Source organism: Rhea americana, unplaced genomic scaffold, assembly GCF_003343005.1.
Source record: "Rhea americana isolate MKP2758 unplaced genomic scaffold, rheAme1 scaffold_14, whole genome shotgun sequence".
Lineage (NCBI taxonomy): Eukaryota > Metazoa > Chordata > Aves > Rheiformes > Rheidae > Rhea > Rhea americana.
Genome location: NW_028185483.1, coordinates 1,750,938 through 1,778,169, shown reverse-complemented (window position 1 = coordinate 1,778,169; position 27,232 = coordinate 1,750,938). Strand labels below are relative to the sequence as shown.

At 38.3% G+C, this 27,232-nt stretch overlaps 1 protein-coding gene across 1 annotated transcript; it reads left to right on the top strand.

Moving 5' to 3' along the window:
- Positions 1–1,254: 1,254 nt before the first annotated feature.
- Positions 1,255–27,232, top strand: SLC25A36 (solute carrier family 25 member 36). Its single transcript, XM_085298687.1, has 8 exons — positions 1,255–1,378; positions 1,632–1,659; positions 2,064–2,234; positions 7,132–7,209; positions 11,130–11,230; positions 18,694–18,760; positions 21,931–22,220; positions 23,052–27,232. The coding sequence occupies exons 1-8, from the start codon at positions 1,255–1,257 to the stop codon at positions 23,243–23,245; spliced, it is 1,053 nt and encodes a 350-aa protein (XP_085154813.1). The 3' UTR covers positions 23,246–27,232.

Here is a 27,232-nt window from a genome sequence, read left to right as displayed (position 1 = left end):
TCCTTTGCAGTGATATGGGTGTTGTGTGGAGCAGAATGCAGGATAAAAGCTGCAGCTCAGTGTTCATCTTCGACTCTGGGAAAGCTCTCTAGTGCAGCGTTGCTGTGGAGCCTAGGATAATAAATGCACAAAATTGCAAGCCCTGTTACAGAATGAGGACTGACTTTTCTCCTTCTGCTTACTTTCTCTATGCTTATCTTCTCATGAGTATAAATCGTAACTTGGATGACCTGCATTCTCTTGCTGTTACTGCTGCTTGAAAGCAGTATTTTTTCAGATAACCTGCCCAAAATCAAATCCTGGAAGATAGAGGGAACATGATACAGGTGACTGGAAGCAGAGGGGTTGCAAGAAGGAAAAAATGTTAACGCCAACTTTCTTTCCTTGCTTAAAATTTGGAAGATGATAAACTTCAGTCTAATGTTGGGGTTAGGAGTGGGACAGGATGCCTCCAGGCACAAGTAATAGGATACCTGTAGGTCACTAGTTCAAATAGAGCATAAGTTATCATGATGAAGTATCATCACTCTCTACAGCTGTTTAGTACTATAAGCTCAGTTCATTCAAACACAGATTAGTTGCTCTCAGGATATGGTGTTGTGCTAACAACTGCCCTTATATTCTCAGTATTCTCTGTGGTAGAAAAGAACTAAACTCAGATGCTAAAAAAGACCCTACTTCTCTATGAAAGTTTATAGGACAGTTCTGGAGTCCTAGCTGTTATTTCCTGTATGTACACTGAACTCCTGCATTGTGGAAGGCACTGCTTAAAAGTGTTGTTGAACAGATCTGACAACTTCTTTTCTTCAAATTTCTGGGGTTTGAATCTCTTCTGTTCCAACAAAATAGCTGCTAATTATTTTTCAGTGATTGTCAGTGTCAAACTAGCTCTGCTTCAGAGAAGTGAACACAGGCCCTTTGAATTTAGTAGGAACTGTATTTGTGTGGTAGTGGATTTCAGATTGTGTTAGTAGCATTAATGGCCTAATTTAAATTTTGTGACAGAGGGGGAGGCAATTGGTGCATATAGTATTCTGAATACAGTTTTAAGGTATTTGGCCAAGTGATGAGACAGAATACTGATCTGGGGAAAAGGCTTAAGGAAAGCTTTTTTGGGGGGAGGGGAGAGATAGTGGTAACATTGAAGGAAATTTGGGATTGTCTTTAGAATTGAAGGTAGTCTTCAGAATTGAAACTCGTGGATTTGGTATTTTTCCCTTAGGCCTTTTGTGATCATAGTTAAGTAAATAGGCTATGGACAAGCACCTGAACAACCTTCTGATCAGAACTGCTAACAGGCAGCATGTTCCTGGCTGTACTCCACTCCAGCAGAATGAGAACTCTATCAGCACAAATCAGGCACTGCTGTCGTGCAGAAGTGAGTGGCAGACTAGCAAAATGTGCAAGTCTGCACTGGTTCGGCACTCAAGTGTCTTTTGTCTCCATGGATTGAACTTGTGTTCTGTACTCAAAACTAGGTCTCCTTCTGTGATGGGCAGAACCCAGGAAGTACTCAGAGAATCAGTGCTTTCATGGCACTGTGCCCAAAATAGAAAGGGGGATTTGAAAATAGCTGAAGATCTTCATGAGTGTTTTATTAAGTCACTTTGCCTCATTGTGGTCTTTACCAGCTTTCCAGGGACTGATGGGTGTAGCCTTGTATGTGTAGTGCACAAATCTGTTCTACTGTTAAACATCTCCCTTGTGGTCAGGAGTATGTTAAACATTCAAAAAAGTTAAAGTTTACTATAAGGAGTTAAACATTTGAGATATTGAGCTGCCTTTCAGAACTGATTTGAACAATATGTACTGAAGACTGTGCATCTTCACTACACTGGGAAACTTTATTTGTTTAAATTTTCAATCTGTTATGGAACTAATGAAGACGAACTGACTTAACAAATGGCTTTCACTGAGGACAGTAACTACAGTGTTGTCACCTGCTGCAGCTGCTGCTTCACCTTTTGCCATTTGACTGTATTGAGTAATAAACTTAATGGTACACTAATAATACTGTTCAGTTTCCTTGTAGTTGAGAATGTGGTGTTTTCCCTTTTTTGCAGATGTGGAGGTACTGTTGGTGCAATTCTAACATGTCCGCTAGAGGTGGTGAAAACAAGGTTGCAGTCATCCTCTGTGACTCTCTACATCTCTGAAGTCCATCTCAACACTGTGAATGGTGCTACTGTCAACCGAGTAACTAGAGTTTCTCCTGGACCTCTCCATTGTTTAAAGTAAGTGCATGCATTACTAGGTTGGGAGAGGAGGTGGAAGGTTTAAGCAAAATCCATATAGCAGTTTCAGACATGAAAATTCTTGTTTTCATGGTGTTATAATGACATGACTCTCCACGTTTTCGCTTTAAAATTGTAATGAAATTGTGCATTTTGGTTTTCCAAATGTCCTTCATGCTTGAACCTGTACCTGGAATTAGCCAGAGCATAAATAGCCTGTAGACTTCATGACTCTAAAGTATGTCCCTAAAACTTACTGGAAGCTGTGCAACAAAGTGCCAAACTGTTTTTCTTCTGAAGAAGTGGTAGTGTAAGACTTTTACAGCTGTTTTTATCCGAATCCTAGTTTTCGTAGGGCTTCTTACCACCAAATTCAGCTACAACTAACTCAGCTTTTTGGTCTCCCCTTCATCTATCATCACCCTGCACCTTTCTTGCCTTTTGGTATTTTCTGGTGGACATGAGTTATCTTCTCCTGAAACAGTAAGAGATGAGCAAGACCAGATTTTGCTGTGACCCAGGGCATTTTGTGCATGTGGCCCCTCACTGAACAGGGACTGGCTTTCCTCCCTTCCCTACTACTGCTCACCTCCAGTAGCCAGCTGGAGAGAGATGTGGCCTGTCACACTAATAGCACACCACAGGCAGATTTCCCTTTCTCCTTGGGAATCTCAAGCTAGCCAGTTATGGGAAGGAACCTTCAGAACAGAGGTGGGAAGAGTTTTTCCTCTGGGAAGGATGTCCTACTGTCCCTTGGAGTACAGGGACTTTAAGATTCAGGCCAGGCTCGGCTGTCCCTTGTTTTTCTACGAGAAATCTGTAGAGAGCCAGAACTTCCTACCCAAATAGCTGCTTAGATGGAAGGGGCAGAGTTTATTCTGGAAGTTTTGATTCAGAGTCTTATACAGGTATGAGTCTGGGTGAATGTATTGGGAAGAGGTATTGGGTAGAAAGGGCTCAGATGGTGAGGGGGGAGGATAGCTCTATCAAAAGACTGGCTGTTGTCTTACTAGATTTTTCTGACTGAAGCCGAACCATTCAGCTTCTGAGTTTTGGATTTTTTTATCCACTATTTAGAAATGCACCTGAGTGATAGTAGGGTGGACAGATGTTTTATGTGTCATTAGAAAGCTTTAGTTGAAAACCACGTCATTGTTTCTGTCTGCCTTCCCAGAAGGCAAATTCAGACTGAAGTAGAGATCTGGTGAACTTTATTTGCAGGCCTGTTCCCCTCTACTCCTGCTTCTGAGTTCGTAATTTTTGCCTAAATGTTTTATGCTGTTGTAGAAGCAAACAACTGAGATGCCAAGTAACTTTTGACAGCTTGTCAAGTTGTTTAAATACAGTAAATATGAAAAATCCTAAATTATGTGGCAATGAACTTTTTAATAAAGAAATGTTTACATACAGGATATATTTTACACTCTGGTTAAAAGGATAGGGCTGCTATTGTTGGTGGGTTTAATGGAGAAATCAAACTGGATTTCTCTGTCACTCTCTCAGGCCCTTACTGTCACTTGTTACTTTCTGTATTGCAGGTGTCATGGCTTAGTGCTTTTTTCAGACCAAAGCAATTCCAGGGAGCAGTGCTCAGGAGTGAGCTCACAGCACTGGAAACCTAAAAGTAGGGGCACTCAGACAAATGATGTCAACTTGATTCAACAACTGTAGAATCATTCTTGGGCTGATTCTTAGGTGTCAGAAGTGAGCTCAAAGGCATCTGTGTCAGGAAGCAATCTCAGAGGTAGTACAGGTGACTGCAGCCTTTGACAATAGAAGTTGAATCTTATTCCTAAATGATCTGTTGGGTGTTTCATATTGCTGCTGCGTGCTGTATCTGCCACGCTGAACTAAAACAAAAGGTCTTGGGCAATGGAAATCTGATTGCCCTTGCAATAGACAGCCCCATGTGACATAGGCAGGTCAGCTGGGGCCACATGGGACACCTGTGCTGCTCTTCCAACCATGGACTTGCCATTTACCTCTTCCAATGAACTGAACACTTAGGATTTGCTTTTCAATGCAAAGAGTTGTTTTATTTTTGGTATAGACTGATGTTCTTTGTCTGTGAACACAGTATCAGTAACTGCTGCAACTATAATCCTGTTTGCCTGCTATTAGGGAAAAATCAACTAACTTCTGACTTTTGAATGGGGTTAGGTTTAGCTCAGTTGGTTAGAGCACAGTGCTAATAATGCCTTTTTAAAGGAAGGGAAAGAAGCATGACTGTCCAGAGAAATTATTACGTATTTGTTTGGGTCTATTTTACAATTTTTTGGATTTGTCTTATTGTACCTAATGAAAGGTTTGTGGAGCAGATTATGTGCAATAGGAATTACTTCCTCAGTAGCCCAGGACTTCACTTGCCATTCTCTAGCAGGACTGCCTTGTGACAAAATTTTCTTTTGCAAGTACAGAGTGGAGCTTTCAGCAGCACTCGTTCTGAAAATTACAGAATAAAGACAGAGTTCTGCCAGATTTCTTGCTAAAACTTTTCTTGTGGATCTTCTGGTATTTCCTGATGAGATTAAGGTCTTTAGCAATTCAGACAGCAAAACAGTAAACGAGATTCTACACAGATGCAGTATGGTCATCTCTTGTTTTTGCCAAATCACTTAGCTGACATACTGAATTTTCTTGTATATTGTTAAATGGCTTGTAAAACTGATCTGTTCTCTGAATTAATCCCTAACTGAGCCTTTTGCTCAGTATGCTTTCTCCCCTAAGGCTTGACCTGGGTGATATCACAAATATTGATTCCAAATATAATATAAAAGTATGTTCACTCTTTAACCCAGTTGCCTGAGATGAGTGTTTCAAAACCTTCTGGACTGCCTCACGTCCCAATTCTAAAGCCTGTTAAACAAGCAGAAAAGTTTCCAACACAGGCCTGACAATCTGTTTCTGTGTTCTGCCAACACTTTTTCTGTGTATATGGCCGCATTCTTACAACCATGAAAAGCTGGTTTAACTCAACCTGTTGATGCCAGTTCCCTGGGAACTGGTTGCTGTGGGCTGCCAAATGCCCATGGTATTGAATACTGTTATAAGCATCACCCTCTGTACCATATGGGAAAAGTCTTGTAATGTTTCAGTTGATCAAAACCTGTTGCAGTTTGAGTATGACAACTACTGAAACTCTACTTTTGCTTTTTTTTTGCTTTTAGGAATATCTATTAAAGCAGAATTATTCACTTAAATGTTGAAACTTCAGCTGGCTTGAAAAAAAAATGAAAAGGCTTGGAACTTAAACTATTAAGTGACGAGTCATTTTTTTTCCACTTCTGAGCCAGAGCCCAAAGCCAATTTTCCTTTTCCAGTTTCAAAGGAAAAAAAACCCTGCTGTTGTGTGAAAAACTTATAGAAGAGGTCTTGAGGGACTTGATATAGGAGCTCTGTTCCTAATTAAAAACATCCACACTGGGGAAGGTTGCTAGATTGGTTATGCCAATGAACTATTTCAAGTTACACAAGTCTGACACTGACTGGGTTCAAATTTGCTATAAGCTGATGGTGGGCCTATGCAGAGCCCTGTGGAATTTAAGATCTTTGGTACAGCTCATTCTTGCTGAAGGTTTTATATAGATTTTCAGGATAAGCATGTTAAAAACTAAATAATTGGAATTTCCAAATGGCTATTTGTGTGTTCAGTCCTCCAGTTATTGCTGGAGAGCATTTCTACCCACAAAGTGAAGTCACATCTAACTGTTATGAACATGAAGCTAAGGTGGTGTTGGACATACTATATGCCAGCATTCCTAACCAGTGATGGCAACTCTTTCAAATGAATGTGACTGTAAAGAACTACTGTTTTATTTGGCATACAAGCAAACATTAAAAATGTTTGGTTTGGTAACAGAACTGTAGTGGAATAGATACTTTCAGTCACTGGAAATCAGAATAGGTTTGGAATCTCCTTCAGTGCTATAAATAGTTTTCAGCTGTTCTGAGAGTATACTCAGTCAATACTGCTATTTATACAACAATTAATTTGTGTTATTGGGTAATTAAGCTGTCATTAACCTGCATGTCTCAAAGATATCTGAAATGTTTGTGTGTATTGGATGGTGTCTCAATCAGGTTTTGTATTGCAACATCCACTGGAGTAGTCAAGGATTAACTTAAATTCTGAATCTGTTTAGCAATTTGCAGTGACAGAGATGGAGACTGTCATCCTTCCTCCTCTCATATCCCATTTAGTTTATACCATACCTGATTAGCATCTAGGTTGCCGGACAGATAGATGTCCATTAATGTCCAGTTCTAGTGAAACCTTATTGTACCAACATCTTGCTATATACTTCTATACAGCTTCATCTTTTTCTAAAAAAATCATAGTTAATAGGACACTACTTCAAACACATTAAGATTTAAGTGAGGCACTACTAATTTACTGCTTGCATCTGTCTGTTCTTTAAAAAAGTGACATCTTCCCCTGCCAGAAAGATTCTTTCTATAGTTGTTTAGAGTGGACTTAGTCCCACAAGATCTTAGGGCTCTAATCTGATGAAGTCATTTTTTGCATGGGTGGAGTTCTTTTCTGGTTCAGGTCCAAACTCCTTTGCAGTGGACTTGCATGAGAAGGCAAGAGGCCTCTCCATTAACTTCTAAGGAGAGATTACCTTGTGTTTGATCCTTGAGAAAAGTCCATATTAACAGCAGTGTTTTACTTCTGTCTTTAGTTCTTGAATTTATTGCTTTTCAGGCAATAATGTAATTAGATTTTATTCTGTGCAGTTTCTAGGAAGTTGTTAGTCTCTTGTGGTCAGGACTAAACTCTCAGTTGTTAACCTATATGTATGCAAAGAGTAAAACTTAAAATGAAGTTGTAATCATGGTTAGTGCTTTCCTTAATTCTGATGTGATGTTGAAGTACTGTCACTTTTTTGTTTTCTAGGATGATCTTGCAAAAGGAAGGTCCTCGTTCCCTCTTTAGAGGGCTGGGTCCTAACTTGGTAGGCGTTGCTCCTTCCAGGTAAATACAAACGGATATTCAGTAAGTGAATAGAGCAACCAACATTTCTGAGTTATGTTATTCAAGAGACTGGAGGTTTATTTCAATCCATAATGTAAATGCTTAGTTGTGAGTAGCCTCTATTTCCAGGGTAATACTGATATCTGAGAAATAAATGGAGTTGCTTGTGTACTCTGCAGATTGAGTTTGTATCCCTGTGCTTGCTGGCTCAGTTTATAAAAGCCCTGGTATTAGTAATTTCTAAGTTACTCAGATTTGTCTAGCTAGGGAAGAAGATTATTACCTAGTTGCACTTTTAAATAATAAGTTTGTGCCTGTGAAAATACAAGGACACGTTAAGCCTTGATGTGATCTTCAGCTTCAGGAAGCAGCTATGTGAATACAGCCTCAGAACACTGGGCCTTTTTCCTTTCCTGAAGTCTGGTGAAGCGCAGGCTGCTGGCCTCCTGCAGCAAGAAGGCTGGTCTGAAACTTGAAAAAGAGCAAATTGGGTAGGATGAGACATCTACAGCTGTTGCAGACGAAGCAAATCTGGTGCTGGGCTGAACTCCAGAAGGTAGCAGGGCAGCATCAGTGTGCAGCAGCCCAGAACATACCTGATGTTACTGGCAGCGGCACTGCTGCTCTTGGTATAGAAACAAAAGACAAATGAAACTACTTAATCATGGATGAGGCTATGACATCTTTTGGCCCATTTTTGTAATAACTCTTCTGTTTTCAAGAGAAGTGTTTTTATGCAGAGGGAATATACCCCACTAACTTTATTCTTTCCTTGATTTCAGTGCCTTGCTTTCGCTTGTGTGGGTTTTGTCTGTACTGTTCAATATTAATAGAATGATTATCCCTACTTCTGCACACACACACACAGTTGGAGTATTAGAAACTTGCTAGTTCAAGGCCTTGAATTCTGCCAGAAAACACTGATTAAACTAGACTTTCTAAGTATGGATGTCTTCTACAAAAGTCTGACAGATGAGGTCATCTGTACATCTTCAGCATGTTTCACAAATTAGAATATTTTAGTCTTTAGAGTTTCTATGGAATGTTTGGAGTAACTTCTGATCACTAGTATAGCATTACTGTTCAGAAGAGATGAAGAAAATTCTAGCAGCTTTCTGTATCCTGGATCCCTGTGGAATACTAGCACATGAAATTGCGTAGTTCTAGATACCCATTTCATCTCTGAAGAGACTGTATATGCAAAATCCAGAGTTGGATTCTCTTAATCTATTTCATGGAAACTAGCACTTGAAGGCTTCCCTGAGTATGATACTTGTATCTCCAGCTTAAGGCAGAAACTACCAACAAAAACCAAGCACGTATTATATGAGGAAAGGGAAAAGGTAAGGACAGAAGGTTACTTTTGTGGTTTTTTTAATGTAGACAATCCCTAAGCTGAAGAATACATTAGTTTAATAGTCCAGTGTGGGTCTGAACGTTCAACATTAATACCCTGCAGTTTTGACAGATGTTAAGCTCCTCTCTTCCTGACCCTTTCTTTTTTTCTTGTCATTCTCTCAATATGTTTGTCTTCCAAAAGCCACATGTAACCAGCTTGCTTCTCTAGTATGGACAGCTTTAATCAACTTGGCAAGTCACAATGTATTTGGCATAAAATAATTTAAATGGTGAGCACATCTCAAACTAAACTTTCATCTGTTAGTGACATTCCTTCACAGATAAAAGCTTGCATTTTAAGGTTGTGTGACAGAATTGGGCATATGTCAGATTTGATCACAGGCCAAGGTAACTCTTAGAGCCTACTAAATTTCAAAGCTATGACATCTAATGGCAGAATTAAATTGTTAAAGTCCTGACTGACCATGACTAAACTGAATTCCTCACAAAAGTTATGAAAACTCTTTTGTTAAAGGCCTGGTTGTATAGGAGGGCTTCTGTTGTCTTTGTTTCTGAAGATCTGTAGCAAAACCTTTCTTGTGGTGTTCATCTATTGTTGCTTGCTTTTCCCTTGACCTATACTCTGAAATTCAGATTAGCTTCACAGACTGTCTCAATAACAAGTATACTCACAGTGGAAAATCAGACTCTGTTATCAAACAGCTGTCTTGATAAAATGCTGCAACTTAAAGTGAAATACAATAGAGGGATGTTTCTTCTGAGTAGTGTGAATCAATGTTCCAAAATAACTTAAGTCTTTAAATGGAGAGAAGACTTGTTAATGTAAACTTGTTCTGAGTGTATCTATTTTAACACTTCGAAATGAAACTGTAATCTATTTTTTTTAAATGCTGTATGTCTTCTGATAGCAGCCTTACAGAACAGACTGTTAAAGCTTGTGCTGTGTCCTGCTGACTGCAGGCAGTGTCAGCCATTGGTACCACCTGACTCAGGGCTGACTGTGCTAACATCTGCTTGCATGCAGGAGGAGAGGTGCTGTCATCTCTTGCTTATTTTCATTGTGCTCATATTCTCCTACTTCCTACTGCTCTGCACTAATAAAAGCATGTGTGTGTGCATATGTGGACCTAGCCCTGTTCTACTAGTTCTCACTTTTTCAGGGGAAAAGTAAAATGCCTTTTTTTCTAACTTATCAGCCCTTAAAGGCTAGATTGATCTCTGCACCATCACTCTGTAGGAAAAGTTCTTGGACCTTAGCACGTAATTGCCCTTTTCCCCCCTTTCTTCAGCAGTACTGTTTTTTCTACTGACAACAGACTTAAAAGGTAAACTGCCACGATCACTCTCAATGTATGAGACTTCTTACACAGTGGTGAAGTTCACTTTGTCAGTGACTATCCTCAGTGCTGGTGTAAAAGTAGCTGTAGTTCATTTTGGAAAGTTCCACGTTGAATTGACTCTTTCAATTCACTTCCTTTCCTCTCCCAGATAAAACATTTAGCTTGTGGGATTTAGTATGAACACTGACAAAACTAACAATGTATGTACATGCTGTAATGTGTGAAGCCTTAAAATCAGCACAACCCTTCTTCCCTTCCTGAGCACTCAGTCTTCATTCAGTACTTCATTTCAATTAAGCATTAGCTGCGTGGTTTAAACAGCAGCTCTTTGTTTAAATAAGCTGCAGAGAAGCTTACTTCATAACACATTCAGTATACTAAGCTGGGTTCAGATCCCGTTTTAGAAATTATGCCCATGAAGCAAGCAGTTCATCTTTTGTAATAAACATGTTTGCACAACTGAGGTTAGTGTTCTGTTCATGAAAACTCATGTTCGCTTCTGTCTCTGTAGACTCATTTAAGCAGAGATCTGAATTACCAGTCTCAAATGTCAATTCTGTATGTACTTAATCATTTTTAGTCTTGCTGAGCTTTTTTGATAATATTGCATTGACATGCTAACTTTGGTATGTAGCTTTGATATCAGCTTACCTAATGTACTACAAGCTTATAAATACTTTTCTCATGTATTCAGGAAAAAAATCTAAGCATCTATTCTAAATACAGAACTAAAGAAACAGGTTCTTTACAGGTTTTTCTACCTTTTTAAATATGGTTATATGCTGTTTTAGTAAAATGAAATATATATTAGCATGCTTGCTGATGTTCTAACAGCATAAGGTTTTTTAATAGCATTATGATTCCAAGAGAAAAGCTAATGTTTTATTGAAGAAATAGACAATTGTAACTTCAGTTCTTGGTTCAGTGTTTTACTATCTAGGCCAAACTTCGTAGGATCACAAATACTGCTGTGTTTACAGCTATCTATCCCTTACCTCACCAAACATTAACTAGCTCTGAGAAAGCTGTAAAATGTACTCACTCTTTCATTCTTAAAATGTTCACATTGCTTTCCAAGAACTATTTCTTGATAGCCTTGATAAGGTTTTTACTTATCTAAGACTTCAGGCAAAAACATTGAGTTGGTGAAGCCAGTGGCACCGCTCATAAGTGCGTCAAAGCCCAAAATGTAACATAACTCAGTTCTTGTTCTAATTTTAGAGCGATATATTTTGCTGCTTACTCAAACTGCAAGGAAAAGCTGAACAATATTTTCAATCCAGATTCTACCCAGGTACACATGATTTCAGCTGGTGTGGCAGGTAAGGATCTAACTTTTTAGCTTCTTCATTCTAGAGTCATACTGGTTAAATGAAATGGCAATAAATGTCTGGGGAGGGTGGGGGGAGAGGGAATAAAATGGAGGACTCTGATTGAATGACTTCTAATTGTAGCAATTTTCTTTGGCTTTCTGGTAGATACAAAAGCCTCCAGATTCTCTACCTGGAGAATGTTTGTGAAATTTGCACTTAATGAAGATGTTTAATTGTATATGTGTGAATAGCTTTTCTAGGAAAACGCATGCCTGCTTCCTTGATATATTTTGTAAAATGTAAAATAAACACTTCCTATGCAGTAATTCTTTGTTCTGCAAGCTAAAATGACAGTTGGCACTGCGCTCTGGCTTAATGCTTTTTAATGTATTTTTCACTTTTTTTTATCTATTACAGCTTTGTATCTGACTTATTTTTTGTCTTTCTGAATATGCCTGCAGTTACTTGACTTTAAAAATGCACACATCCTTTGCTCAGGTAGCAGTCTACTCTAGTTTGTTCTACCATTTATGTGACATAAAAGAGCAGATTTTTTTGTTGTATTCATCTTATTTCTAGAAACTAGTTTCTACTTTAGTCTGCAATGTAACTTTGGTATATTTTTTAGCCACTGCCAATCCTTACTTGGTTTGTGATTCATTGTGTTGGGATTGAACATGGAGTTAAAGCTAAGCTTGAGTTTCAGTAATGGACTTATGCTGGGGAAATCAAGACTTCAGCTGGCAATACTTTGCTTGTTGTTGCCAGTCTTTTCTATGTCTTCCTCAATTTCTTCCATCTAGGCCATACATATTTCAGGTGGATTCCAACCATATTACCATGGCCTACTGAACTTCCTAACTGATGTCAAATTTTACAACCAGTGTATATAACTGGGGCACTGGTGATATTAAAAGGACTGTCAATTGTGAAATGAGAATGGACAGCATAACTCTTTGGTTAATACTTGCTAATTCTGACACAAGGAAATATCTAATATAGTAAACTGAAGTGATACTAGCTTTTTTCTGATGACACATTCATCTCAGTGCTTGAGAAACATGGTTGCAATATTTACTTGTCATGACTTAAGCGTAAGGACAGCTCTTTTGTCTTAAATGGGCAAGATAGGATGCTCACTTCATCAGAAGATTGAGTATATTACTTGGCCAGTATATCACAGCACTGATTGGGGTAAGGATTGGGGAGGGGTTTCGTGAAATCTTCATCCCAATCAGTTAATTACTGCAGAAACTCTACTTATGCAATTGTTTTCCCCATTTATTACCTATGTTGTTTTCCCTCTCAGAGTTTAAAGACATGTTTTATCCTCTTGACAAAGAGCTGAAGATAAGAAAAATGGATTAACACTTTTTAACTGGAGACTACTTGTATAAATTACATGGTATTGCAGATAGCTAAAGCTTCAGAGTGTTGTGGAAGCTGCTGTCCTCTTTCCATGATAGAAAATCACTGCAGAGGTACACCACAGTATCTTTTCCCAAGTGCTTGCAGTTGCAGATTTCTGGTTTACCAGGAGTTCTGTATCTGCATGTTGACTTGTTTCCTTTCCAAAAGGCTGGTAGTATGTATTTGTGTTTATGACTACTGGAGACTGTGGGGCATGTCTTTGACTCTTAATTGCTGTTTACTTTTTTTATACTTGTACACCAGCTTTAATACTGAACAATTCTGTGGCTGTATTTTTTTTTTTTTTACACCTATTTGGTTTTACAGTTGTATTTGTAAACTCTATGGCTGGTGAAACTGAATGCAAGTTCACACTACAGGTCATTATTTGCTTTCTCTCTTGAAATAGCTTAGCACTGTATAATGCAGACATTCTCTGGAAGCCCTATAAAAAGTTCTCTGACAAACAATATACTGAGTACTGGCACTATTCTGATTTATATGTAAAGGGCTGTAGTTAAGTGTTTTGGGGAAGGTATTACTGTTTTTATTATCTTGTAATAAAGTAATTTTATGTATTTCAGAAAATAAACTTAGTTTTGCCTGCAAGGTTTGTATTACTATATTGTGCAAACCAACTGAAAAATGACAAAATACAGAGACAAGATCTAATGTGAGCTCTTCATTGGCTGAGTTAAAGTTAATGCAGAAGCTTGTAATAATGTGTTTTGGAACTTAATTTCATGTTTGCAAGGTGAATAAAGACTTCTAACAACTAGTAAAAATAATCAGTATTGGTTTTTATCTTTTGCAGCTGCCATTGGTTTCAGTAAGGAGCTCAATCCCAAATGACAGGGTTTTTTTGGTTTGAATAGATCTAACTCTTACATAAAGATTTGTTGCCTAATGATCGTGAGGTGGTAGTTGTATTATGAAATTCTTCTGTGGGTTGCAAAATAAATAATGATACAAAAAATACAGTTTAAAAACAAATTTCTGTAAGCTATTCATAGTTTTAGCTCATGTATATGTTGTATGAAAGTACTGTAAGTCAACCTGAAAAAGTGTTTACCTGTGTCATATTAATGTACAAGTGTTTAAGACTAGACTAACCTTCTTATGTTAATAAGGATTATTTTATGCACATAATATTTTTGGAGCAAGAAGCTGAAGTACTGTAATAAGTTCATTAATGAAGTATTGTGTTGATAGTTAAAATATTCAATATAATGTAAGCCTTTTGCTCTTAGGCCTGATTCTTCCTTCTCAAGATAAAGCATACCTTTTTGGTTTTATTACAGTTCAGTTTTCTTTATCCTGAGGAAGATCAATTATGGTACATGTTAGCAAGTGATGCCTTATGCAATTAGTAATTGATGTAATTCACTTTGTGTACTAGCTTCCAGCACATAATTCACACCACCTTCATTCTTTAAAATACCTGTGTATCAGCATGAAGATGTACTCAGCGACGCTTTACTTACCATCTAGTATATCACATGATTGTGTTTCGCAGACTCAGGCAGGAAATACCAGAAGTGCTCTGCAATGAGGAGAATGAGTGTTTGCCTGTATGAAGACATTTATCTCTGCACACTCCAAAGCTATGCTGAATTCTCAGATTTGCTATAAACTGCATTCTTGTTAGGCTTACTCAGCCTTTCTTGCCTCAACAAAGGGTAAAAACTCACATGGAGACCTAAATGAGGTTCTTGATTCCTGTATAGCTTTCTAGTTTGCCTCCTTTTTAAATGGTTCATAGCCTTATTCAGAAAATGTAGTTGCAAATGTATCACTATGAAATTACTTTGCCCATTATAATATTACCACTCTTTCTGGAATTCCAACTGGCAAACCAATCAAAATGTAGATTTTACTTAATTTGGAACCACTCTATTTAGAGACTCAGTGCTTTTTAAACTTGTCAATAGCATATATGCAGTTAACTTGACAAATAACAAAGAATACTTATTTACTTATTACTGATACTAGAAAGTTTGATTTCATAAGGCATCTTACTGTACTTTTAGTCCTTTGACCGGGTTAGCATTTTTTTAATTATATGTTGGGGAAGGAGGAGAGTTTGTAAATATGATAGGTAAGTATTGAGCTGTAAAATTGAACTGCTGCAAATGGGCAGAAATTTCAGTACTCAGTGCATTTTACACAACTATTTTAATATCTGTGGCCTGTTCTGATTATTTTTTTCTTTTTTCCTAAACTTTTACCTGAAAAAAGTTAGATCTCACAATAACTAATTCACAAATCCTTCCAATGGGATTCAATTTGTACACATGTGTCTGATGAGGTCACTGCTTGTTGTTATGATACAGAAAAGCCTGTGTCTATTTTAGGCATTTACTGTACATTTCTCCTGTGAAAAGAGTGAGATCGTGTCATCTCATGCTCCCCATCCGCAGGTCACTTCCTGCAGAAATATGGACTAACTTAAACCTCGTGAGTACTGAACTGAGCGTCTCTTGCAGCCTTTAGCGTAAGAACCACACATTGGGTTTGTAATATTTATTAAACAAAATACGGGGAATTCACTTTAACTACCTTGAACTCAATTTATGTGCGTTGTGCAGACATCACTTCTCCTTAGTTCTGTTCAAGAGGTTTTTTTTTTCAGTGCTGTTCAGGGAAAGGTGAAAAGTACCTTTCACTAACAGCTGCTACTTTTATTCAGATCTGCCTAATTGAAGGTCCCTTACTAGGTTAAACAAGGCCTCTTTAATTTTTTTTTTGTCCCAGAGCTGCCTTTAAAATGTTGCAGCTGATTCTGTGGTGTCACATTGTTTCAAAACTTATTTTTCTTTGTCTCTCTTCAAACGTATACAGTCTCCTTTCTGTCTTTGTTTTCTTTTAGTTTGCTTTTAATTTACTACTTTGAATTTCTAATTCAACATTCCATTTTCATATGCGTCTGTATCAATTACATTGGCTTATAGATTTAAAAAAACTAACCTTTGAAATGTGATGCACAATAGGAATACCTGGGATCTTACCTGTCGTTAGCTGGCATAGCTCAACAGATAGAATTCTTTCTATTTGAAACTTAAATAGTTTTGTAGAGGGAACTAAATAGAGACAAGAAGAAATTCTGGTCTTGTCAATTGATCTGCACTCCTAATGAATCTGCAGTCTGAAGCCTTTCTTAAGATAAAATACATTCATAAACATTGGGTCTTACAAAGATCAGGGCTGAGATGAGCATGGGGGGATATTGGGATAGAGAGGCATGGACCTTCATAATAGTTGTTGAAAGCCCTTCACTTATTTTAACTAGTAATTTTGCTACAAACTTTCTCTATTTAAAAAGAAAGCTTATCTTATCAAAGAGATCCAAAATTCTGGATGTTTTTGTTTGAGTGCCTGCCTTGAGGTCAGCATTGCTCAACCTGTATTAATGCATTTCGCTTGTTCCACTAACTCTCACCTGTAAAAATTGAGCTGCAGTGATCTCATCTTGGACACCTGAATCATTGAAGGCTCTTTGATTGGAAAGCTTTGGTCCAGACTGTTGTGCTATTTAGGCTTAAAACCCCACTAAGGGTGGGGTGGGAGGGGAGTAGCTATGTCATGAAGTCTGATCCTACTATTAGGTGTGCTGTGCTTTAATGCTTGGAGCAGCCCAGGGAGTGCAAGTTCAGATGGAATGGGGCACAGCTGTGTCCTGTGCTAGCCAGCATTTGCTGGCAAGTTCCAGTATAGTCACTTTCTGCCTAGAAATATTCTGCTTTTGCTCTGGGAAAGTAGTCACTACTACCACTCAGGTATTGCCTCTGGTCTCAGCTATATTTTTTCTACTATGGCTTTAGAATCTATAGAGACCAAGTCCTTGCACTGAATAGGAAGGAGAAAAGGCTAGGCAGAGACTGTACTAAAAAAAATGTAGTTTAGCAATAACAAAATTTCAGAGATGTGTAACTTAGTGCATTGGCAGTCCTATTTAAAACTGACTCATTAAAATGTGGACAAATGATTAAAAAATAGGAGAGAATTTAGAACTATTTTTGTATCTTGAGGGAGAGGCCTTCTCTGGACAGTGCTTACTGAGGAAGTTATTTTCCCCACTTTATTTCAGTGTATTGCTGCACTCTTGCACATACTGCATTTTACTGTAATATACATCTGAAAAGGTTCTGGTTTGAAGTATAGAAAGAAACTTGAAGTGTTTTTAGTGCTAGCAAAAAGATGTTAAAATGCAAGAAATTTTCCTTTCACTTAGTGCAATGCAGGGTTGAGTGCTGATAGAATTGGTGGAGTTACTATGGCATAAACTGCCATGTGAGAAGGGCTCCAGCCAGCTGAAGTGCAGAACCCTTTTTGCAGATGTAATCTCTTAAGACATCCTGTGCCTTCCTAAGGCAAAGTTCCCTGTTACTTTAAGCTTTTGTATAGTCATTCACCTACATGCAATACGGATATAAAACACTACTGTTTTTTGCTGAAGATTTCACTCTTATTACTTGCTTTTCTATGTCTAGGTACATATATCCTTTTTCAAAAATTTTAACTTTCTGTTTATGATCTACCCAGTGAGTAACTTCACATGAAGTTATTCAGTTGAGAGTTGGAGTCAGTTTAAAAACCTATTTGTTTAATCAAAGATTAATGAAACTGCTAAGGGTCACTTTATTTGCTATTTTAACACAGAAATACAGTTGAATCTTAGCTACTTAACCTTACAGGTAGTAATAGTTTGTCTTTAGAACTGTAACTGGAAATCCTAATGACCTGTTTTTAAGGCTTTGAGGGGGATTAAGGCTTTGAGGGGGATACCTAAACCTTAAAACAGTTAAGATCCTCTGGCATTTCTTTCTGAGTATTGCAGTCATTTGTGTACAATGTTAAATATGGATTATGATTGAACAGAAGTAACCAGTATGTGAGCAGCTCTGCTAAATATATATACTTAAGCTGTTAATGATCTCCATAAATAAGCTTATCAATAGCATCTTATTCGAATAAGTACTGTACAGCAGATAACGCACTGAACAAGGTGGTGTTTGTTGCTTTCCCTCAACCCCCGTCCATTCCCTTGCAGGAGGGCAGCATGTCTTCATAGTGATATACAAGTGATGTGTGTCACTTAGGAAGCACAGAGTGTCTAAATTTACCATCTCTTGCCTGGCCATGTTCCAGTTCTTCCCTTTCCCCTTTCCTTCCTGCAGACATGTCACCTCATTAACGGTGCACGTGTGGTATTACAACTCTAGATATCTTTATTATTTTTTTCTAGAACTACCTTTCACTCTGCTCTTTTTCTCTTCACGGTTGTACAGAAGTAAGAGTGATTCTTACTTCTTTTTTTTGAATTTGTTTCTTTTTCTTTTTTCTTCAGTGGACTGAAAATCATAGCTTTAACACTTAGCCCTGATGCAAGCCCAAATAGTTGTTGTCTGTCCAGATAGTTAGCCATACTACTTATTTTAACAATTTAAACACTCTTATGCTTGTACAAGTATTCCTGGGCCAACCAGCGGTCTTTGCTTTGAATACTAAAAACATTAGCTCTCAAAATTTTTTTAACTTCATACCTAAGTATTAAAATCTCTTAACTTACAGTAATGTGTTTTAACTACTCCAAAAGTAGTATTTATTCAGTTTGCATGCTTTTAAACTCGGATTGTATTTCAGGTAGAAAATTAAATTGACAGTGTTTTCTGTCTTGAATTGTTATAGCTGTATTTGCAACATGCTCTTTTTGAAATGTTTCTGAACTAATTGGCTAATGCTAGTCTAGATAGCTTTGCTGTTCTCTGGTGTCAAAACAGGGTTGGTATGAGTGGACAGGAAGGGAAATGCACACAATTGGGCTTATTTTATATGGGGAATCTCAAACTTTCAAAATATTAATGTAAACTTAGCTTTTGAAACTGTTTATTGGCTATATGGATTCTTGAAATACTAGTAAAGGGCTACAATGGGTACCTTCTAAATATCAGTATAGTCCGAGTTTTTGCATCAACTGTACCTTACTGTGTGCGTTTCAACTTAGGTGCCATGGCTTTTATAATGCTATCCCATTTAACTTTTATTTTTAAATGTTTGTTTAGGTTTTACTGCAATCACAACAACCAATCCCATTTGGTTAGTAAAGACACGATTACAGCTTGATGCAAGGTAAGAATGTTAGGAGAACTTGCTAGTGACAACTAGAAATCTTACTACTGTAATAAGACTTTGTATAGAGTAACACTGAATTTGCTGTGCATCTAAAACACAATGTTCCTTTTATGATCTTGCCAGCAATTCAAGTTTCAAAGCTGGTACCGATCTCTGCAAGCTACACTATGATTGTTCTCTGTATTTTAATCTGTTAAGGCATGCATGAAGTATTGCAGCAGTCTCTGGCCAATAAACTGAATGAATGATGAAGTTTCAATTTTATACATTAATGAATGGTTTGCAAAACACTGATTCCCCTTTTTGAGCTTCATCCACTAATGAGCCAGAACTCCTTTATAGCTCACATGTTCCTCTTTCTAGTAGTAAAGTGTGGAAACATTAGCCCTGAAATCACACACTTTCCTGTGTGATACATCTCTGATAATGGGTTTTTGTTCTTCTTTCCTCTGCTTCACAAAATCATCTTAATGATTTTGTTCTGTCAAATAGGATTTTTCTTTTGGGGAAAAAATCCTAATTTTTAATCTTGTCCTTCTATTTTAAGAGATCTGCAAGAGTCTAAAAAAATAAATACAAAGTTTTCAAAGGAGTCAGCCTAATTCCTCCTTTTAGGAAGAAGTCTCTGAAGGTTGCTAGGGCAGAATGTGCTAACTGATGATGTGCAGAGGATTGAAGTGTACCAAATGTAAGCCTCAATATGCACTTAAGTTTTGTAATGTTGAGAGTTGAAGCACTCCTACTAGCATGTGCCACAATAGTGTCAGGTCGTCTTTTGTGTGGTAGTGTTTATTTTGGGAATAGGTAACTTAAGTGGTTCTGATTTATTGTGTAACTGCTGTAGATGTTGTATAGAGTTTAACTATTTTACTGTCTTGCTTCTCTCATAAAATTAAGTCTTGACAGTAAATCACAAGAAGTAACTGGGCATCAATGTCATTAAAAGAAAAAATAGCCAGTTTTGTCATTAGAAGCTGTATTTAGATGAAGAATGTGCAATTGAAACTTTTAATAAAAAGCAATATGGAAATACATTAAATTAGTTCAAAATACTAGAGCTCCTAATTATATGTATTGTAAAAGGAAACGCCATCTGAGTAGAACAGTTAATCAGTACACTTCCAGGTAAATACTGTCTAAATATGAAGCAGATTGTAAGACAAGTCCTGTACTGGATACTACTATCTTGATTAAACTGCCAAATATTTTGAAATTTACTGACTCCTCAAAATTCCTGTTTTGAGGTTCTACTGGACTTTCTCTATTAATGTACATACTAGCATTCTTCCTCTTAGCAGGCAAGATAGTCAGCCACAAGATGACAGTAAATACATCCCAGAACTAATTTTATTGTGAGACTTCTTGCGATGTCACCATGCAATCGCAGTGATAATTCCATGGCAACAGTTGATTGCAACCTGAGAGCATATTATGCTGCTTAGCTTTTTTCCATTCATCAGTTTGCTTAAACCATATGGCTGAGGGAAAGCTATGGAATTCATGTACATGTTACTCCTGTACACAGCATCAAGCATATTGCTTGTGTGGGAGACTTACAAAAGGAAGCATGTTTGTCTTTGAGTATGGGATAATGCACTTATATCGGCTAACCTAGCACTACTTAGACACACTGCATTTTTGGTTCTTCTAATCTAGTTATTAGAGGCAGAAAACATTTGGTGTAGGAGATTATCCTCACCTGATCCTGTTTCTGCTTAAATTCTTAGAACTCCCACTGATCCCAGTAAGACCTGGCAGAAGACAAGTTTTGTTCCCAAAGTGAAATTGCTTTGGGCTTCTAAGGCAAAACAGTGCATCTTGCACATCAGAAGAGCAGCTTAAAGCAGTCTGTGTAGATGTCCCCTGATGTGGATTGGAGGTGTCCTCAGGAGCTGCAGCCATAGGTCCCACTGCTGCTTTTCCAGTTGTGCTTCTGCTCTGTTCTCCTGTTGTGTCAGCAGTACTGACTGCTGCTCTGCAGCATCAGCAGCGTAGCTCAGTCCAGATCTGATTTGTGGCTGCGTGCACGTTTGTTCTCTTCCTCTAAAACAATGAATTCTTAATTGTGCTCTGTACTTTTAACTGCTCTCTGACATGGCAGATTAAAACTGTCAGACTTTAATTCCACCATCTGGAGATGCCTCAGTATTTGCACAATAGTACTGTCACTGTCTGTTTTGCTTTGTATCTGTATGTTCTATGATAGTTTCTCATAGGGATAGTTACTGTTTTATTCTATGCAGCTTCCTTGCTTGGGTGGGAGACCTCTGCTGGCAGAATTGAGGTGCTTCAAGTGGCTGCACTTGTTGCAGTAATGAAGCATATTTTATGCAGTGTCTTAATAGTTTTGTTTAATTGTTAGTGTTAAGTATTTCAAGATACACAATGCACACATATTGGTTGATAATGTCTAGTGAAATTTGAAATTGGGTTTGATCATTTCATTGCTATCAGAAGGTAAAAAGCAAGAGGCTGTGGCTTAATATTCTTCACATCTGTGAGTGAAATGAGGATGGGGTAGGGGAGAATCTAGTGAATATATTCCTTGACATCCACTGTGGTGTAGTGGAATCAAAAGCTACTTCTGTTATATTGGTTGGTGTGCTGCCTTCACACCAGACCTACTAGCTCTTTACTAAGCTATGATGGTGTGTGAGGCATGATGCTTGAACTCGTAGCTACCCCTTTTCTTTGTGGACCTGAGCCATATAATCCTAAAGGCCATGTTGCAAGACCTGTACTTCTAGAATAGAGTAGGTAACTGCTGTGCTATGGGAGCTGTTTATGTAAGGCAAAATGGGGGGTGGGGGAGGAGAGGAGGGACACACACCTACTCTCTACATGCAAATGAACATACTCCTACTCCTGGTGTTGCAGACTTTCATGATTCACTTGTCAGTTTTTAGGCAACTTGGTCCACAGCTCTCTAAGACTTGAACAGACCTGGAGGTGTTTGACAGCTATTTACAGCATTTATTTCTTTAGTCACCATATAGCCTTTGGCACCCTCACTTCAAGTTCTATGTTCTTAACTATATCTGAATTGGAGCCCCTGGGCATTGATGTGAGATGTTTCCTAAATCTTCATGTTGCTGAAGGAACACTCTGCTTAATTATCTTTCAATCCCGGGTTGCACCAGCTTCATGTCTATTTTTTCTCTTTTCAGGAATCGTGGAGAAAGGCGAATGAGTGCTTTTGAATGTGTCCAGAAAGTCTATCGATCAGATGGTGTCAAAGGCTTTTACAGAGGAATGTCAGCATCGTATGCAGGCATATCTGAGACTGTTATTCATTTTGTTATTTATGAGAGTATTAAGCGGAAACTACTGGAACATAAAACTGCTTCTGCCATGAACAATGAGGATGAATCATCAAAGGAAGCTTCGGACTTTGTTGGAATGATGATGGCTGCTGCCACTTCTAAAACTTGTGCGACATCAATAGCATATCCCCATGGTAAGTGGGATGTCTGAGGGCCTGAATCAAAGCAGTCAGTGGGAGTCTCTTCAATAATTTCTAGCAGACTCCTGGTTCACTGGCTCAAGAGTTTATAAAGAGCTATTTTTTTGTCTGATCCTTGCTTCTGATTCAGCAAACAGGAGTTCATAGTATTGAGGAAAAAGGGGAAAGTACTTTTAAGTGACTACTTCAGCATGGCCCCTTTTAGGTGTTTGCTTCCCTAGCACCGACAAAGAATTTAGTCTGGCCAGTACTTAGGGGTGCAGTAGTCTTTCACTTGGAGTTTCTCTCTATGCTCAACAGTTTCACAACTCATCAGCAAGTTCATATCCTTCTTAAAAAATAGGCAGTACTTGCTGACATATTGCTCTTTATGATGCTGTTTGGTTTGCAGTTGCACTTAAGCATACATTTTATATATATATTTTATATATAAATATATATTTTTTTATATATATATATAAAATACACACATACATATACACACACAGAGCTACTTTACTGAAAAACTGAGTTTGTTAGTGGATTGAATATTTCAGTAGTGCCAATTTCGAAACTCAAACATGAGCCCAGACATCAGTGGTCTTCAGGATGTTAACTAAGCAAATGAACTTGACTTGCTCACCTAGATATTTGGCATCAGCTGAACATTTAACTTGTTGCTCTTCCAGATGCTTGGTTTGCCCCCGTCTCTTCTGCTGTGTGTTGATCTTGAGGTTTTCTAAGCTTTCTGATGCTGAGAGCTTGAGGAGTTTTTTTAAAAAATTAACTGGTTCCTGGAAAAGAAAATAGTGGTGAACATAACCACATGTGGTTTTCTTTATACAGAGGTTGTACGAACAAGGTTAAGAGAAGAGGGAACAAAATACAGATCTTTCTTCCAGACATTATCTTTGCTTGTGCGAGAAGAAGGATATGGAGCCCTCTACCGAGGCTTAACTACACATCTGATCAGACAGATTCCAAACACAGCTATCATGATGTCAACCTATGAAGTGGTAGTGTACTTGCTGGATGGATAGTGTCATAAGGCTTTCTAGAGGAAGCTGGAAGACTGAGCCTGGAGCGGACCACCAAATGTCTATGCCAGTGTTGCGGGCAAAAGGAAAATTATCAGGAACATGCAGCTATGGACAAAACAGCAGATTGATTGTGAGCAACTATGAATAATTGTGCTGCCTTATTGTATGGTCTCTTGGCAATGTGATAAATGGGGGCTGTCCCTTTAGAGAATGTCTTTGTACACCTCTTAATTCAAAACTGCGTTTTCTTTACATCTCAGTTTAGACAAGGCCATTCAGTCAGCTTCAGAGACCTGATGGGTGAGTAAGGGGGTATAAAATATATCCTGGGTCAGCCCTAGTCCCTTTTCTAAGTGACTGTTCTTCAGTACACTCTTCTGTTTTACTGAGTAAATAACCTGTTGGAAAAATGGGGAATTTTATGGGAACTCTACATAATACCTTTAGAGACATACAAAACTTCTGTTCACTTCGTGGAGACTGAGGTGGTAGTCCATGTGTAGCTTTTCATGTTGCTACCTCAAGGTAAAACATGGCACAGCGACCCAGAACTGAAATACTTCTTTACTATAAATGGTGATTTTTCTCCCCCTCCCCCACCTTTGAAGGTTGAACGGTGTTGTAGGTTAGAGGAGAAGACCTAATTGGTGAACTCCTCAGATTCAGTCTCTTAATATTGATGTATGTGGGTTTCCAGTTCTGCTGCATCTTCCCTGTGCCCTCCCAAAATATTTGTCCCACCTTTTTAGAAGCAAGAGACCCACAGAACATTCTCTGGTATCAAGAGGTTTTTCCTTGCTAGTTTGTCAGGCCACTCAGGCATCTAAGAACTTGCTGAATGTTGTTCAATAGTATCTTTAGGGATTCTCAGTAGAATAAATCCTAACTAGTCCAGCCTGTCATTTGTGAAGGCAGGATTTGTTTAAATACAGTTTCATGCTACCTAAGAATAAGTTGTATTATCCTGAAACAACTACTTATGAAGCCTAACCTAGCTTACAAATACCTGCCTTGGCATACAGAGGAAGAACATGTATCACCATGGCTAAGATGACCAGAAAGTGGAGAACAGAGTTGGAGTTGAGAGCTTTTCAGTGCAGCCAGCATGTGTTCCAGGTGATGGAGAAAACTAATATTTTTTCATAAGTATTTCCCCTTAAAATTGTTGTCACTCCCAGCTTGAGCCTGTGTGCAGAACTGCAGCTGACAGTATAACCTTGTCCTCCAAATTGCCTGAATATTCAAGCATTTTTCTTTGTTTTATAAACTGCTGGCAAAATAGCGTTACATTCAGCAACAAGACTTAACTAGTTTGTTCTGTCATATACTGGGTTTTCCAAAAGTATGCAGTTGGAATGTCAATCATAGGTTTAATGTCACAAGAACTTATATAGCCTTGTAAACAGACCTTTCATCTGCACCTTGACTGCTTCTAAAACTGAATCTTTGGTCCTCCTGAGGAAGGTGACCGTTATAAGTCAGGGCAGTAGCTTTCTACACAAATGCTGCTACACTGGTATGGCAGAACTGTGCAGGGGACTCTACCTGCGTGGTACTTCAGTATCCTGAACTGCATTGTGTGCAATGGCCTTATCTTCTGGATGCACTTTGTGGCCTTCCTCTGGCTTGTGACATTTCCTTCTCTTACTGCTTATCTATAGCCCAAATCTGTGTTCAGTACATGCAGTTCTGTTTTAAACAAAGCCTATGGTTTGGTTTCCATTTAAGCTGTGCAGGATAAAGCATTACATGCTGAAGGTAGATAGGATCTCTGAAGTAGTTCTGTAGGTCATGTGTAAAGACTCAAAGTTTGCAGAACGATCAGTCCGGTCTTTCATTTATTTTGACTCCCATTGTATCTTCTGCACTATGTAAAAATATTTCAGCACTCCATGTAATTCTCTGTACATCTCGGCTCATCTCTAAGAATCACCTACTGAGTGCACAGTGCCCACTGTAGTGCCTTTGCAGTGGAGACTTGGCTGGATTGACTTGTCTTTGGAAAATGTTATTTTACCCTTTTAAAGAAAGGGATATCATGGTCTGATTTGCCCAGAAATGAACACGGTCATTATTTTAAACAAGGGAAGTACTTAAATGTGTCTTCTAAAATGGTCTTTTCTTCTAATGATAGCTCCAGGAAAACACTGCAGTATTTTGTATTACTCATGACTGACTTTTTGGGTCTTCCTATAGTACCATTTTTCTCCCTAAGTGCAGGAATAGCTACACAACTGGAATCTTTGTTTTACAGGAATTGTTTCTCTTTGGGTATCTGGGTGGTTCAATGGTAACCAAATTTCAAGTTGGCAAGAAAATGGCAGGAGACCATATTCAGCATTGGAGTTCATGAATAGAGTTGATAACTGGATTAGCCTAGGTTTCATGAGTTGCACTCCTTTGTTTTGTGGATCTGCTCTCCCATGGTTGCATGTGCATCTTCTCCATTAACTTGCTGGGTACCGTGTGTGTCTTGTCTGGATGAGGGCAGGCTCCCTGCCACTGCTTTCAAAACAAAATTTTAAGGAGGAAGACTAACTCCTATACCCAGCTGCCCTGTTAACAGCCAAGAAGAGACAATCAGCTTCTTGTTGCACTTTTTTAATGGGGGTTTAGACAACGTTTTAAACTTCAGGGGTGATTATTCTTTTGGTTTGTTGGCTTTATGTAACAAAATACAAGCCTGAAGTTCCTTAGGATCTTTGTCTTATTCTTAAACTACCGGTACAATGTTACCTCTGAAATTTCCCAAAGATTTTTATTTATAAAGTTCCCAGGATATTTATTATAAAATCTTAAAGGGAATAAGATGCTTCATTCAGTGATATCCTTAACTATAAAACTAAAAGAGTACATTTAAACTTCCTTTAACTTAAATGGTCATCTCATTTAGTATTTTCATGTAGTGCTTACGTTGTGCTCTTGGTTACAGAGGCAAAGGCCTCAGATGTCTGAAGCTGTTCTCTGCAATTAATTTGTGTCCTTTGCTTAGATGAAACTTAAACATCATTGCAAGCTGTTAATTCTTGCACAGTCTGCCTGTGCAAGACTGCAGTTCTCTGCATCCATCAAAAGATGGCACTGGAGCATGCCCAGATCAGAGGTGGCTGTGTATGTGCACCGCAGGCTGCCCCTGGAGCACCTGTAGCATCCTGGGGTGACCTGGCAGGGGGATTATGCCAGGGCGTGGGGAGCTGCTGGGGGGCTGCGGTCAGCTGCTGCAGCGCCTGCGGTGCTGCAGGGAAGCAGGTGAGTCCAGGGCATCGCAGCAAGCCAGGCCCAGCCTTTCAGCTGGCTGCAAGGTCTGTTCTTGCTCTCTGCATTTCTCACCTGCTAGTGTATGTTGTTTTAAGCAGGCTTACACTAAGGGTTTATAGAGTTTTTTTTTGGGGGGGGGGGGAGTTATTTTAATTGCAGACCGAAACAGGCTTTCCATGTGTATATGACATTGCACCTGTATAGTTCCCTGTTTACATAATGCACTCCATACATTACCTTTCTAATTGAGGTGTTTGGTAATAAGTTTCTGCTATACTGTTTGTTCTTTATAATTACCTTTTTAACATTCCTCAGTGTAGCATTTTAAAGGAATGCTTCCAGAGAAAAAGATTGAAGGTCCTTTCTAAATGTCACTTTCAGTTTAAGCAATGTTTAAATTCAGAAAACAAGCTGAACACTGAAGTGTGCCTCGGTAAATGTAACTTCTTAAACTTTCTGTCTGTAAAGACTTGGTCATGTAAGTTTGTTTCCTCTGTTTAAGAGAGTCTGCCTACCCTGCATATGTGAACATAATTATACCCTAGGAGTCATAGCTAAACACTCAAATGACAAGTCTGAAAATACTTTAATGCGTATGTGAGGTTTGTTATTCTTGCATACATGTAGTTGGCTGTAAACTGTGTGCATTTACTCTGTATTTATATAGCAACTTTTGTTTGGATTGTTTTAAACTTAAAAACAAATTAAAATTATGTGCTTCTACTCAAA